The 15,133-nt window shown below is 44.3% G+C and overlaps 1 protein-coding gene and 1 long non-coding RNA gene across 4 annotated transcripts in view; one reads left to right on the forward strand and one right to left on the reverse strand.

Annotated features, from left to right (window-relative positions):
* LRRK1 (leucine rich repeat kinase 1) overlaps positions 1 to 15,133 on the reverse strand; it is a 261,637-nt gene that overhangs the window by 187,613 nt on the left and 58,891 nt on the right. For all 3 annotated transcript variants that reach the window (XM_073618358.1, XM_073618359.1, XM_073618360.1), the window contains one exon: positions 11,239 to 11,366. In XM_073618358.1, the coding sequence (XP_073474459.1) occupies positions 11,239 to 11,305 (67 nt within the window). In that variant the 5' untranslated portion in view covers positions 11,306 to 11,366. The remainder of the gene's footprint in view (positions 1 to 11,238; positions 11,367 to 15,133) is intronic.
* Positions 1 to 15,133, forward strand: part of LOC141131262 (uncharacterized) — a 44,062-nt gene that overhangs the window by 11,977 nt on the left and 16,952 nt on the right. The gene's annotated exons all lie outside the window — the stretch shown is intronic.

Genomic DNA, 15,133 nt, shown 5'->3' on the forward strand with positions numbered 1-15,133 from the left:
AATATCCAAATCTTTGATGATCCCTAGGAGCTCCATCAAATCTATCATAACCAAATGGAAAGAACATGGCACAACAGCAAACCTGCCAAGAGATGGCCACATACCAAAACTCAGGGAACGGGCAAGGAGGGCATTCATCAGAGAGGCAGCACAGAGACCTAAGGTAACCCTGGAGGAGCTGCAGAGTTCCACAGCAGAGACTGGAGTATCTGTACATAGGACGACAATAAGCCGTACGCTCCATAGAGTTGGGCTTTATGGCAGAGTGGCCAGAAGAAAGCCATTACTTTCAGCAAAACACAAAACGGTACGTTTTGAGTTTGCGAAAAGGCACGTGTGAGACTCCCAAAATGTATGGAGGAAGGTGCTCTGGTCTGATGAGACTAAAATTAAATTTTTTGCCCATCAAAGAAAACGCTATGTCTGGCGCAAACCCAACACATCACCCAAAGAACACCATCCCCACAGTGAAACATGGTGGTGGCAGCATCATGCTGTGGGGATGTTTTTCAGCAGTCGGGACTGGGAAACTGGTCAAAGTTGAGGGAAAGATGGATGGTGCTAAATACAGGGATATTCTTGAGCAAAACCTGTACCACTCTGTGTGTGATTTGAGGCTAGGACGGAGGTTCACCTTCCAGCAGGACAATGACCCCAAACACACTGCTAAAGCAACACTTGAGTGGTTGAAGGGGAAACATGTAAATGTGTTAGAATGGCCTAGTCAAAGTCTAGACCTCAATCCAATAGAAAATCTGTGGTCAGACTTCCATCCAACTTGAAGGAGCTGGAGCAGTTTTGCAAGGAGGAATGGGCAAAAATCCCAGTGGCAAGCTCATAGAGACTTATCCAAAGCGACTTGGAGCTGTGATAGCCACAAAAGGTGGCTGTACAAAGTATTGACTTTAGGGGGGTGAATAGTTATGCACATTGACTTTTTCTGCTATTTTGTCCTATTTGTTGTTTGCTTCACAATAAAAAAAAAAAAATTATCTTTAAAGTTGTGGGCATGTTCTGTAAATTAAATGATGCAAATCCTCAAACAAGCTGTTAATTCCAGGTTGTGAGACAACAAAACACGAAAAAATGCCAAGGGGGGTGAATACTTTTGCAAGGCACTGTATTTGACTTTTTGTTTTCTGTACAATGCATGGGTGACATGAGACTGCCCATTTCAGATGTTTGCCATGCCATGATGTTAATTTGTAAATGTCTATGTTCACCTTATGTCTGTATGACATCTTCAACTGAGATGCGCTTTTTATAAAAAGGGGGAAAACCCCAAAACCCATACTTCTCCTTTAAATTAATTCTGTTGGTGACAGATGACCTATACTATCCCCATAGTAGGTACAAGTGCTTTGGACACGAACACTCAAAGCCTTTTCATTCAGTCTCCATAGAAAATGCTCTCTTCCACAGACATGAACACTGAAGTGGGCAATCTTGACTCCAGCCCAGGAAATGTGAACATGCAACAAAAAAATTGTGCCTACCTTAGCTTTTGTGAAGAGAAAATGTAAGTGCATCCTGCATGTTAAAAGGAGAAGTACAGCCAAAGCTTGTTTGGCTGTGCTTCTCCTGTAGATCACAGGATTACTGTCTGTTCTGCACTCCTGTAACCCGCTGAAGCCCACTGCCGGTTGACGTCACTGAACCGGTCCAGGGATCTGCCCATATGCCTGGACCCGCACCTGGCTCAGCCTCTCAGCGAGCCTGAGCTGACCGCTCCCCCTCCACAGCCCAGTGCTCCAGTGAGCGAGTGGCAGTCACCAACTCTCTGCTCACAGAGCTCTGAGAGCCGAACGATCAGCAGTCTTTGAACGCTCAGTTGTCCGTGTTAGAGCCAGCAGGGGACAGATGCAGCATCGGACTGATGCTGCATCCACCTAGGCAAGTAGGATTTAAAAAAAAAAAAAAAAAAAGCCAACCTTTTCTTTTAAGAAGGAAATTGAAGTTTAAAAGCAAAAGCTGGCCATAGACGGAGCAAAATTCATCCGGTTCAGCAGGGACTGGCCTGATTTTGAACTGTGTGTGGCTGCCCTTGTTCAACAGAAGTTGATCATTAAAGGGTTACTAAATCCAGGACTCTGCATGCACTATATCTGGTCTCCCACAGTACACAGAACATGGAAATGCAATTATTTTAGTAAATATAAACTAATGAATACCTTTTCTCATCAGCAGTATATAGCAGTCTTGTGATTTCTATCAGTTCCTGGTGAAGCTTGTAGGAAGAGTTTTCATACTGCACCGAGACGTCCTATGAGGCTGCATGGCTTTTGACTTTCTGTCTGGACAGTGCTGATTGGCCCTGTGCTGATCACATTGCACCTTCCCAAGAAAAAAAAAAAACCTCTCTAGCAATACACACCAAACTGAGCATGTGCAGCCTGACTCCAAAGGCTCTGTCTTATCCAGACTTATCCAGGGGGACAGTGCAGGGAGGGGGAGGATCTGTGCTTACAAGATCAAGCAGCCTTTTTTTTTTTACACAAAGCAGATAATTAACCCCTTAGGTTCCACAGTGAGTATAACAAGCATGCTTTACTGCATATACAGACTGATTTTACTGTTGTGGGTTTAGCAACACTTTAATGTGGTTGTAAACCCTTACACACCACTTTTACCTACAGGCAAGCCTATAATAAGGCTTACCTGTAGGTACAGGAAATATCTCCTAAACCGTGCAGGTTTAGGAGATATTTACCATATACGCTTGCACCAACATCGTTGGCACACGCACACTAAAGAAAGGGCATGATTGTGCCGTTTCTATAGGGCCCGAGCCCTGACCGTCGTCGCCTCCCGTGCCCATGCGTCACACTACTCCAACCAGTCACAGAGCCAGAGTCTACAGTCCCGGAAGGAAGAGGGGTGAAGATGGACGCGGCCACCAGCGGGGACATCGCAGGCTTCGTTTGCAGGTATGCGATGCATACTAGCCCATTATGCTTTTACTTTGCAGGGTAATAAAGAGGAAGTAAAACCCATCAAGGTTTACTTCCTCTTTAACTCAAACTCTGTCGAAAGGACACACTGAAAAAAAACTTTTTTTTTTGGCCAATAGGCTGCAGCAGCTGATCAGTGTATTGTGACAGCAGAGAGTCCAGCTGTAATAATACAACGTCCTGCCAGGTGGGATTCCTCCACCCACCTCATTTGTGCAGATATAGGAATCCATTCTTTTTTTTTTCTTTCAGCCTGCTTAATTAAGAAAATGAGCCATCTATGACAAGCTTAGGTTCACCTTTTTTCAAAAAAATAACAAAATGCACAAATTATTGCAGCAAAGAGAAAGTGCATTTATTATTTTTTTTTGTAAAAGGCTCCAGCAGACTCTTCCCCAATCTCCAAGGTACGGGCTTTCACTTAGACCCTGTTCACGTTGCTATTAAAAGCAGGAGTTTAAGGCGTGTTTTTAATGTTCCTCAAACTTCTAGAAAAACAGTCTACAGCTGATAATATGCACAGCTCACGGAGCTGTCCATATTATCAGAACATGAAGCGCTTGCGTCACATTGCATTGTTGCACTTTAAAAACGAAGCTTCATGTGGAGTTTGTAAGGAGTTGAAGCGTCTCAACTCCTATTCAAGTTTATGGTATCGTGCCATAAGCTTGACGACACGTGTTTGCAGCTCGCTAGGCCTTGTTCACAACGACCAAAAGAAAAATCGGCATCTGGGGTGCGTTTTTTTAAAGCGCCTTTAACGTGCATTAAACATATCAATTGAGTCTAACAAAGTGCATGAATACTATAGGTGTGTTTGTTCAACGCTAGTATTTTGAGCAGGTGAGAAGGGAGCTGGAGGAAGTATCGATGGATTAAGAGTGAGCTGATCACTGCATTTGTGTTCCTTTGAGAACTGGCAGACAGGACTTGTAGCTCATTCATTCACAAAATTTACAGGGGGTTCCACTTGGCCCTAAATACGGGTGTACCACGTAACATGGTCCCAAAAGTAGTGTTAAGGGGTTGTAAAGGTAAAAGTTTTTTCACCTTAATGCATTCTATGCATTAAAGCGGGAGTCCGGCAACCAATCTTTTTTTTCTTTTTTTTTAGGTCATTGAGACACTTTGCTAATCCCAAAATAATATTCACAGTTTGGGTGTAATATTTTTGCCTCTGTCTGTTTTCGTACTGAAGAATAACTTTAAAAATGTGATGCTGGCTGTTTCCATCTTGCTTGTGGGCATGTGAAGCCCACAAGCATTGATTTCCTGGATGCGGTGATTGCTGTTCATTTACAGCTTGTTCACACGTATGATCATTGTTTCCACACTGAATCTTGGGAAGCCTGACACTAAGCTCCCAGGAGACAGTGCGGCGCCGGGGAAAGGCAATAAACACGCCTACTCCCATGGGAGGAGAGACAGGAAGTGCCACAATAAAGTACAATATAAAGGTAATTATAGCGATAAAAACATTTTTCGTGCGGCATTTCAACATCTATGCAATTAACTGAAGGGGGTAAGATTAAGTTAAAAATTTGAGTGGAACCCCGCTTTAAGGTGAAAAAAACATCCGACAATACCGCCCCCCCCCCCCGTTTTATTTACGTGACCCCTCGAAAGTTCCCCGCTCGCCCCCGACATCCTCTTCGCCACTCAGCCTGGCCGTTGATTGGTTACAGTGGATGGATTGAAAGCAGCGCAGCCATTGGCTCACGCTGCTGTCAATCACATCCAATGACACGGTGTGCCGGGGGGGCGGGGCCGAGGGATACAGTGAGCGGCTATGGCCACCGGCTGTATCACGGGAGTGCGCCCGCAAACACTCAACACCATGGGAGGGAGGGAGCATGAAGGTGTTGAGTCCTTGCGGGGGGGAGCCGAGACAGCCGGCGAGGGACCCCAGAAGACCAGGTTCGGGGCCACTCTGTGCAAAACGAGCTGCACAGTGGAGGGAAGTATGATATGTTTGTTATTTAAAAAAAAAAAAATCATCTTTAGTGATCCTTTAGCCTTTAAAATGGCTGCTGTTCATTGGGAGGGGGGGGGGGGGGCGCACCAAGCTGAAATCTATACAGGAATACCCTACTTTTAAGTACACAATGGGGTTTATTCAGGGGCGGACTGACAACTCATGGGGCCCCCCGGCAATAGGAGATTATGGGGCCCCCAGGCAATCAGAGATTATGGGGCCACACAGTATACAGTCACACAGTATACACATACATGTACACACAGTATACACAGACATGTTTCTATTGGCTGAGAAGGTACTGGAGAGGTGGGGCAGCTATAATCTCCGGATTTTTAGATCAAAAGGATGTTGGGACATTTCAGAGACAGATGTAAAAAAAAAAACACAGATTTATACATACTGTCCCTGGTTTTACTGAGGCTGGCAACCCTGATGGGGCCCCCTAGTGGTCCAGGGTCCTCGGGCAGTGCCCGAGTGGCTCAATGGTCAGTCCGCCCCTGGGTTTATTTACTAAAGCTGGAAAGTGCAAAATCAGGCTCACTTCTGCATAGAAACCAATGAGCTTCTAACCCCAGCTTGTTTAATTAAGCTTTGGTAATAAAACCCGGAAGCTCATTGGTTTCTATGCAGAAGTGAGCCTGATTTTGCACTTTCCAGCTTTAGTAAAAAAAAAACCCATTGTGTACTTAAAAGTGGGGTATGCTTGTACACACTTGCATTACCTGGTACCCCCTGGATGGAATTCTGCAGCTCTGGATCAAATAAACGAAATAAGTGAAGTGCCACAACTGGTAACATTAAACATCTCAGGAGGCTTTCCAGCCTGATATTGTGCCACTAAAATCAACTCAATAGATCTTCCAGGAATTGTGCTCCATGTAAACGCTGCTTCTCTATAAATTTGAACTTCTAATCCTTCCTGTACCAGAAGTTTCAGAATCAGTCACAATATCCTAAATTGGTAGCACAGGGTACAATCGACTAACAGAACGGGCGTTTCTTCCTTGGTCCTTTCCTGCTTGTCTACATACAAATTGTAGGAACCCAAAAATTTAAAGTACGACCGCAAGACGAAATGTTGCGCAATTACACCAGGCACCTCGGAAACAGAAAGAAGAAGAAGGATTCCGAACACAAGAGACGAATACTTGATTCCAGACAGTTCTTGACATTAGAAAGAGTATTGCAGGTCTTCAGATATTTCTCAGCATCGCAATGAATATAATAAAATTATTTTGTTGAAAGCCTAGAGTCAGAATTTCAAACTTTGCTTCAGGGACCTACAAATGCACATAGACACCTGATCCACATTGTTGGCCAGTTAGAGAGACCATATGAGGTCAATAAGGCTGTAGAAGGACCATACAGCGTGTAGAGCCTGGGTAATGACATTCCCGGGACCCACTGTCACCACATACAGCCGCCCATTAAAATGCATTAGAAGAGGCAGCTGTATGCGGTTGTACTCCAAGGTTACATAAAGCACTGCATTCACAATGACATATGGTCAGAATGAACATGGTCTGTGTTCTGAGCATACATCAGTGCATATGCTTTACACAACCCTGGCGCATAACAGTGTATAGCAGCCTTATCTAATGGATCTTAATGGACGGCTGTGCACGGCCTCAGCGGGACCAAGGAAATGTCATTACGCAGGCTCTACATACCATATGGTCCATGCATAGCCCTGTGTAAGTCACCATCATCTCACACTTGTTAACCGCTTCAGCCCCGGAAGATTTTACCCCCTTCCTGACCAGAGCACTTTTTGCGATTCAACACTGCATCACTTTAACTGACAATTGCGCGGTCGTGCGATGTTGCACCCAAACAAAATTGACGTCCTTTTATTCCCACAAATAGAGCTTTCTTTTGGTGGTATTTGATCACCTCTGCGGTTTTTATTTTTTGCGCTATAAACAAAAAAATAGCGACAATTTTGAAAAAAAAAACACATTTTTTACTTTTTGCTATAATAAATATCCCCAAAAAATATTTTAAAAAACATTTTTTTCCTCAGTTTAGGCCGATACGTATTCTTCTACACATTTTTGGTAAAAAAAAAAAAAAAAAATCACAATAAGCGTTTATTGATTGGTTTGCGCAAAAGTTATAGCGTCTACAAAATATGGGATAGTTTTATGGCTTTTTTATTGATTTGTTTTTTACTAGTAATGGCGGCGATCAGCGATTTTTATCATGACTGCAACATTATGGGCGGACACATCGGACAATTTTGACACATTTTTGGGTACATTGGCATTAATACAGCGATCAATGCTAAAAAATTGCATTGATTACTGTAAAAATGTCACTGGCAGTGAAGGGGTTAACCACTAGGTGGCGCTGCAGGGGTTAGGTGTGTCCTAGGGAGTGTTTCTAACTGTGGGGGGGGAGGGGCTGTGTGTTACACTACACTGATCGCAGCTCCCGATCACAGGGAGCAGAGATCAGTGACAGTGTCTCTAGGCAGAACGGGGAGATGCTTGTTTACATTAGCATCTCCCCGTTCTTCCTCACCGTGAGACGATCGTGGGTATCTCCGCGGACATCGGGTTCGCGGGACCCGCGGTCACGGAGCTCCCGGCGGGCGGGCGCGCGCGCGCCTGCGAGCCGCCTCTTAAAGGGCAACGTACAGGTATGTTAATCTGCCTGTATGTGCCCTTCTGCCGCAGTATATCTGCGTGAGGCGGTCGGGAAGCGGTTAAGGGGGATAGCAGTCAGATTGGACTAGGAAAATGGGGTTGATCTACTAAAACTGGAGAGTGCAAAGTCTGGTGCAGTTCTGCATAGAAACAAATCAGCTTCCATTTTATTTTATTTTTTTAAAGCTTAATTGAACAAGCTGAAGCTGATTGGCTATCATGCAGAGCTGAAATGAAAACAAAAAAGTGTAGCGCTATAACAAAACTGGCTGCAAGTCCAAATAACATTTAAAAATTGAAAACATTCAATAGCAAAATAAATAGTGATATAGAAACTGACATTATGAATAAAACATGTGTTATAAAAAATCTTTTTAGTGACCATATAGGTGGCAACCCTAGTAACAATGCGACTGGGATTTCAATAAATGTGCGGTGCCAGTCTATATATTTAAAGTTATAAAAATCTATGGCAAAAGTTCCAGTGAAGAAAACCGTGTCAATCCAAGTGTAAACGAATCTGTGACTGTGATCGAACCACCACCACGAGAAGAGGAGGCTTACCGGAATGTTTGAACACGCCAGAACATATGCTCTGCGTGTCAAACAGTCTTTAAATTATGATGAGTAGATGCAGGAGATATGGATTTCTCTGTACTGAAGACTCCCCCGCTCACATCCAAATCGGGACGCGTGGAAAATGGCCTCTCATATGTAGTGGTACTCCGGCATTCACAGATGTGAAGAGGCAAAAGGAGAAGCAAAAAAGGGACCCAATAGTGTCCCTTTTTTAAAACACATATGTTTTATTCATAATGGCAGTTTCTATATCACTATTTATTTTGCTATTGAATGTTTTCAATTTTTAGATGTTATTTGGACTTAAGCCCCCATACACACTATCAGATTTTCTGCTGATTTTTTCCTTCAGATTTACCAAAACCATATACTATGGAGGTCAAACCTTAGGAGTTTCAATTTGTATGCAATCAGGCAGGCCCTTGCACTACATGGTTTTGGTAAATCTGAAGACAAAAATCATCAGAAAATCTGATAGTGTGTATGGGGCTTTACAGCCAATTTTGTTATAGCGCTACACTTTTTTGTTTTCATTTTTGCCTCTGCCATTTATCCAATTTGGTGTGTTAGCTGCTTGATATTAGGGGTAGCGCGGAAGTATTTTCTACACTTATCATGCAGAGCTGCACCAGATTTTCACCCTCCGGTTTTAGTAAATCAACCCCTATGTGTGTTCGGAACATACATCAGTGCACATGTGGGTTTATGCAACCTTCCCCCTGCCCCACAACAGTGTATAGCCACCCCTTTTAATGCATCTTAATGGAAGGCTGCTGTGATGGCAGCGGGTCCCGGGAATATCATTACGCACATTGTATGGCCCCTGTATAGCCGTGTGCATGAAGTTACATGACATTGAAAAAAAAAAAGGCACTAGTCCATCTAGTTCAACCATCAAGTCTAAGGCACCACCATCCAAGGCTTGATGAGGGGGGATAGAGTTCAGATTGTAATATCTTGTGTTCCGCCTGATAAGTCAGAGCTGGTGATACTGTTGGGGAATTTTGAACACGGCTTCAATCAAGCTATAGGCCGGGTGGTTATGGTCTTGTACCCTCAGCTCCTCCAACCTTGTAGAATTAATAAACGGGAATGTGTGGACATGTGAAGGTTTAGAGCTTTGGTTGTCTAGATGGATTACATAAGTGGGCTTGGCAGGTATTAATGAGGGGTATGTAACATAATAATCAGCTTCTTTGCAAAAATGGTCCAAATGGTATAAATATATCCATGAAAAATGTTAAAAATCTCACACTTTCCTTTTGTTGTTAAAGTGCTGTGTACTGTCATGTAATGGACTAAGTCAGTGGTGGCGAACCTTGGCACCCCAGATGTTTTAGAACTACATTTCCCATAATGCTCAACTACACTGCAGAGTTCATGGGCATCATGGGAAATGTAGTTCCAAAACATCTGGGGTACCAAGGTTTGCCATCACTGGTCTAAGTTATTCTACAACAATATCTGCAGAGTCACTGTACCACCCCTCCGAATAGGCTAAATATGAATAGTTATACAATACAAGTCCAGGCACATTCAGTGGTATTCATAAAAGAGTGTAAGACATTCTTTACAATTTTAATGTGCTTCTGCACGGCAAATGTCAGTGTGGCGAGAAATTCATGTAGCTGTAAACAGCTACATGAATCTGGGGTATACACCAGGGGGGGAGATTTACTAAAACGGGAGAGTGCAAAATCTGGTGCAGCTCTGCATAGAAACCATCAGCTTCCAGGTTATATTTCCAAAGCTGAATTGAACAAGCTGAAGTTAGAAGCTGATTGGCTACCATACTCAGCTGGCACCAGATTCTGAGTGCTCCAGTTTTAGTAAATCTCCCCCCCCAATGTCCCCCGTACGGACACTCTTGGGTTGATTTACTAAAGGCAAATAGACTGTGTACTTTGCAAAGTGTAGTTGCTCCAGATCATTTTAAAATGTGCAGAAGCGCTGCTGGCTTCCATTATCCAATCATGTGCAAGCAAAAATGCGTTTTTTTTATTTATTTTCCTTGGATGTGATTGGGTATTCTTTGCAAAGTGAAGCTTTACCTCATTTACTAAGCTCTGGAGCACAGTCTATTTGTCTATAGTACAGTAAATCAACCCCTATGTCTTCAGTGCAGCTGAGCTTCCTCATGCTACTGTAGCAGTCACATAGGAAGTGCAGCAGCTGGGTGGGTGGAGCCTGATGGTGATGCACAGACACTAGTTTCCCATCAGGTATGCACCACTTGTGACTGACAACAGGCAGATCCATGGCCAATAGACAGCATACTAGTTTCTTTGGACCCCCCCCCCCCCCTCCTTCTGCCTACTGTCAATCACAAGAGAGAGTGCACATGATGGGGAAATAGTGTCTCAGCCTTCCCCATTGGGCTGAGCCCACTGTCAGTGTGACTGGTTGCTAGGAGACGGTCGGCTGTGAAGTCGACAGCATCCTTGGAAACCAGTGACAGGTGGGGACAGGAGGAGATATCGCTTGCAAACATGCCTTATGCTACACAACATTCAGAGACAGGCTCTCTGCCTGTCTCTGCATGCTAACTTAGAGTTGGTCTAAATTACCTCCCGTCTTCATGATCTATGAACTGGAGGTAATTATTTTTTAATATAGTGCAGTAATAGCTCCACTTTGTAAAAGCGGCACTATCAAGAACTACTTGAATCTGCTACGCATATCAGTAAAGCTACCGAAGTAGGCAACAGGGAATTTTTTAATCTGGTGCAGGTCAATTTAAAGGGCCTTTAAGTTGGAAACGTTTTACTAGGACTTTTTTTAATTCCTCTGATAATGTCTAAATGACTATCAAGTTTCCAGTTTACAGCTACAAGTGGTATTGCAGATGGAGTGTGAATCTGCGCCTCTCACTCTCATCAATGGGGTGGTCCCCCAAGAATCCCCATGGGATTTTCACCATGTTTAAAACCAAAGCATGATTCTTAAGAATGGAACACCAGTACTATACAAGTTTCTAGGAAGGAAACCCGTGGTATAATCTGTAAAAAGCCTTGAAAGAAGAAAATGCAGCCTTCATTGGCATTGAGATAAAGAAATTAATCAGATATCAGCAAACACTTACCATTGTGGGAATCCATACTTCCACCTCGACTTCCAGCACATGCTTCAACCCCAACACACCAGTACATCTTGAGGAGCCAGTCTGTCGCAACCAAATCAACTAGGAGCTGTCTTATCTGAAATCACCATCTGCAACGGGAGAAAAAAAAAAAGCATTGGTTTACCACTTTTTTTTAAAGAAGTTTACCACTTTTTTTGCTACAGTGCAACTAATTCTAAAAACACAAGATTACATCTAATAGAAAAAGTAATTTAAACATAAGAAAAAAATAGCTGAGGAAGATCTTTATGTGCTAGGATGAAATGTGGTTTTCGAGAGATCGGGAACAACCTTTTTATCTTGTGAACTACTGACAGTGCCAGGAAGGTGTTGTTCCAGGGTCCCTGCAGCCAATACATTTGGCTAGTTCCTTATATGCCAGAAAAGCCAACACATACTGCAGCTTTTGATGTGAAGATTTTTTTGAAGCAGGGTTTCTCAACCAGGGTTGCGCAGAACCCTAGGGTTACAACAGAGGTCCTTAGAGGTTCCCCCGCTGGCAGCCAAGGTTCCGTAGAACCCTTGGGTTCAAACAGAGGTCCCCAGGGGTTCACCACTAGTTGATGGGGTTCTGCAGAACCCTAGAGCTCCAAGGAGAGGTCCCCAAGGGTTCACCACTGGCTGTTGGGGTTCCAAAAAAACCTAGGGTTCCGCTGCAGGCTGTTCAGGTTCCGTAGAACCCTAGGGCTCCAACAGAGGTCCCCAGGGGCTCACCCCTAAGCTGATGGGGTTCTACAGAACCCCAGAGTTCCAACAGAGGGCCACCACTGGCTGCAGGGTTCCATAGAACCATAGGGCTGCAACAGAGGTCCCCAGGGGTTCACTGCAGGCTGCTGGGGTTTCGAAGAATCCTAGGGTTCCAAGAGAGGTCTCCAGGGGTTCACCACTGGCTGCCAGGGTTCCATAGAACCCTAGGGCTCCAACAGAGGTCCCCAGGGGTTCACTGCAGGCTGCTGGGGTTTCAAAGAATCCTAGGGTTACAACAGAGGTCTCCAGGGGTTCACCACTAGCTGATGGGGTTCTGCAGAACCCTAGAGTTCCAACAGAGGTCCCCAGGGGTTCTGCAGAATCCTAGGGTTCCAACAGAGGTCTCCAGGGGTTCACCACTAGCTTATGGGGTTCTGCAGAACCCTAGGTTTTCAACAGAGGTCCCCAGGGGTTCACCTATCGCTGATGGGGTTCCACAGAACCCAAGAGCTCAAACAGGGGTACCCAGGAGTTTGCCATTGGCAGCAGATTTATATCCACTCAATGGCAACTTTAATGTTCCCCCCGCAGGCTATCATGCTTAGTACCACTGGGCTGATTGTTATCTTCCCTACAGTACTCCTTGAGCCTCAGCATTTGGCGTCTCCATCATGAGTCAGCAAGCCGTGTGAGCAGAGCTGCTCCTGTCATGGGTAAGTAAAACCTCAACTACAGGGGCATTTTATACTTGACTTGGAACAAAGAAAAGCCCCCCACCCAAGTAAAGGGAGACTTTTCCCCAGAAACCCTAGAATTCTCCTTGCTCTGTATAATTTTTGTCTATCAGGATGCAAGCACCAGAGTGTTATAATGTGCTTTTTTTTTGTGGTATCTCTAGGTTTCCAAAAAGTAATTAGAACATGTGTGAATAAACACATGTAAATATATATATCTTGCCTTCTTAGTTTGCTGCACTACCTTCCCTTATTCTACCTGCTTGCCTCTTCCCCTCCTCCCCCTCTCCCCCCCCTTCCTCCTGTCTCAAATGTTATCACTCACCTGCAATTACCCATTTGTGTACACAATTCCCTTTCTTTTATACTGATATGGACTATGTACCACAATGTCTGACTATGTACTCTGCAAAATATCTATAATAAAAATCTTCCTGTCAAATTTACAGTATATGTTGCACATGAAGTACTGATGCTCGGTTTGCTCTTGGTTAATATAATGGATATCAGATTATGGCGTGTAGCCACCACTCTAAAAAAAAAAAAAAAAAAAAGGAAAAAAAAAAAACCTATTTGCTGCAACTGCTTATAAAAGTGGCTTCTATTTGTTAGTGTATTTAAATCTGCTAGTCCATCTAACACTCCCTTCCCCTCAGACTGAAAATGCTGCTGTCCAAAGCTGCCCCCTGTGCTCCTTCATCTAGAGTGGGGGCGCTTTAATACATGAGGTGTGTTAATGGCGAAAACAGGGGAAAAAGCCTAAAAAAAAAGAAAAAGAATGCAGCCACCACATCTTATGATTGGTGAGCTGTAATATATTACATTTTTTGGTTTGGGGTTTATTACCACTTTAAAGTATGGATACTCAAAAGAGTGTTTCACCTCATTAATACCACTTTGACCTCCTTTCTGTGGGGCCAGGGTCAGCCTGGATTTAAAGTGAATGTAAACCTTTGTGTTTTATTTTTTTTAAATAACAAACATATCATACTTACCTCCACTAGGGATGAGCCCGATGTTCGAGTCGAACGTAAGTGTTCGCTGAACAGCAAACATTATGCGGTGTTCGCGGCAAATTCAAAAGCCGCCGGAAAACACCGTTAAAGTCTATGGGACACTAACATGAAAAATCAAAAGTGCTCATATTAAAGGCTTATATGCAAGTTATTGTCATAAAAAGTGTTTGGGGACCCGGGTCCTGCCCCAGGGGGCATGTATCAATGCAAAAAAAAATTTTTTTTTAAAAACAACCATTTTTTCGGGAGCAGTGATTTTTGTAATGCTTTAAAGTGAAACATGTAAAACTGATCGCGGCTGTAATGAATTGGCAATATAGATAAAACTCATTGAAAAAAAAGAGCATGGGCCCCCCCCCCCCCCCCCCCCAGTCCATTACCAGGCCATTTGGGTCTGGTATGCACATTAAGGGGAACCCCGAACCAACATTTAAAAAAAAAAAAAAAATTGCGTGGGGGTCCCCCCAAAATTTATACCAGGCCCTTCAGGTCTGATATGGAAATTAAGGGGAACCCTGCACCAAATTTTAAAAAAATATGGCGTAGGGGTCCCCTCCAAAATCCATACCAGACCCTTATCTGAGCACGCAACCTGGCAGGCCGCAGGAAAAGAGGGGAGACGAGAGAGCGCCCCCCCCTCCTGGACCGTACCAGGCCACATGCCCTCAACATGGGGAGGGCGCTTTGGGGTCTGACCCCAAAGCACCTTGTCCCCATGTTGATGGGGACAAGGGCCTCATCTTCACAACCCTTGTCCAGTGGTTGTGGGGGTATGTGCGCGGGGGGGGCTTATCTGGAATCTGGAAACCCCCTTTAACAAGGGGACCCCTAGATCCTGGCCTCCCCCCTGTGTGAATTGGTAACGGTGTACATTGTACCCCTACCATTTCACAAAAAAAGTGTCAAAATGGTAAAAAAGGGACAAGTCCCTTTTTTACCCACGATGTAAGTTCACGCCGCCTGGCGGACCGAAAAACAACAACAAAAAAAAAAAAAGCCGCAACTGATCCACCTCCATGGGAGGCTCCCGCCGACTGATGCGTCTTCTCTGTGACAGTTCTTATATAACCGAGGGCGGGGCCACCCAGGGCCGTAACCAACTGACCCCGCCCCCCTCTGCCGACATGGGGGCTTCACCATGGCATCAGTCGGTGGGAGCCTCCCATGGAGGTGGATCAGTTGCGCCTTTTTTTTTTTTTTTTTTGGTCCGTCGGGCGGCATGAACTTACATCGTCGGACATTTTTATTTTTTAATAAAGGACTTGTCCCAAGCTGTCTCTTGTCTTTTTTACCATTTTGACACTTTTTTGTGAAATGGTAGGGGAACAATATACCCCGTTACCAATTCACACAGGGGGGGAGGCAGGGATCTGGGGGTTAAAGGGGGCTTCCAGATTCCGATAAGCCCCCCGCCCGCAT

This window comes from Aquarana catesbeiana, linkage group LG03, assembly GCF_042186555.1.
Source record: "Aquarana catesbeiana isolate 2022-GZ linkage group LG03, ASM4218655v1, whole genome shotgun sequence".
NCBI classification, from domain to species: Eukaryota; Metazoa; Chordata; class Amphibia; order Anura; family Ranidae; genus Aquarana; species Aquarana catesbeiana.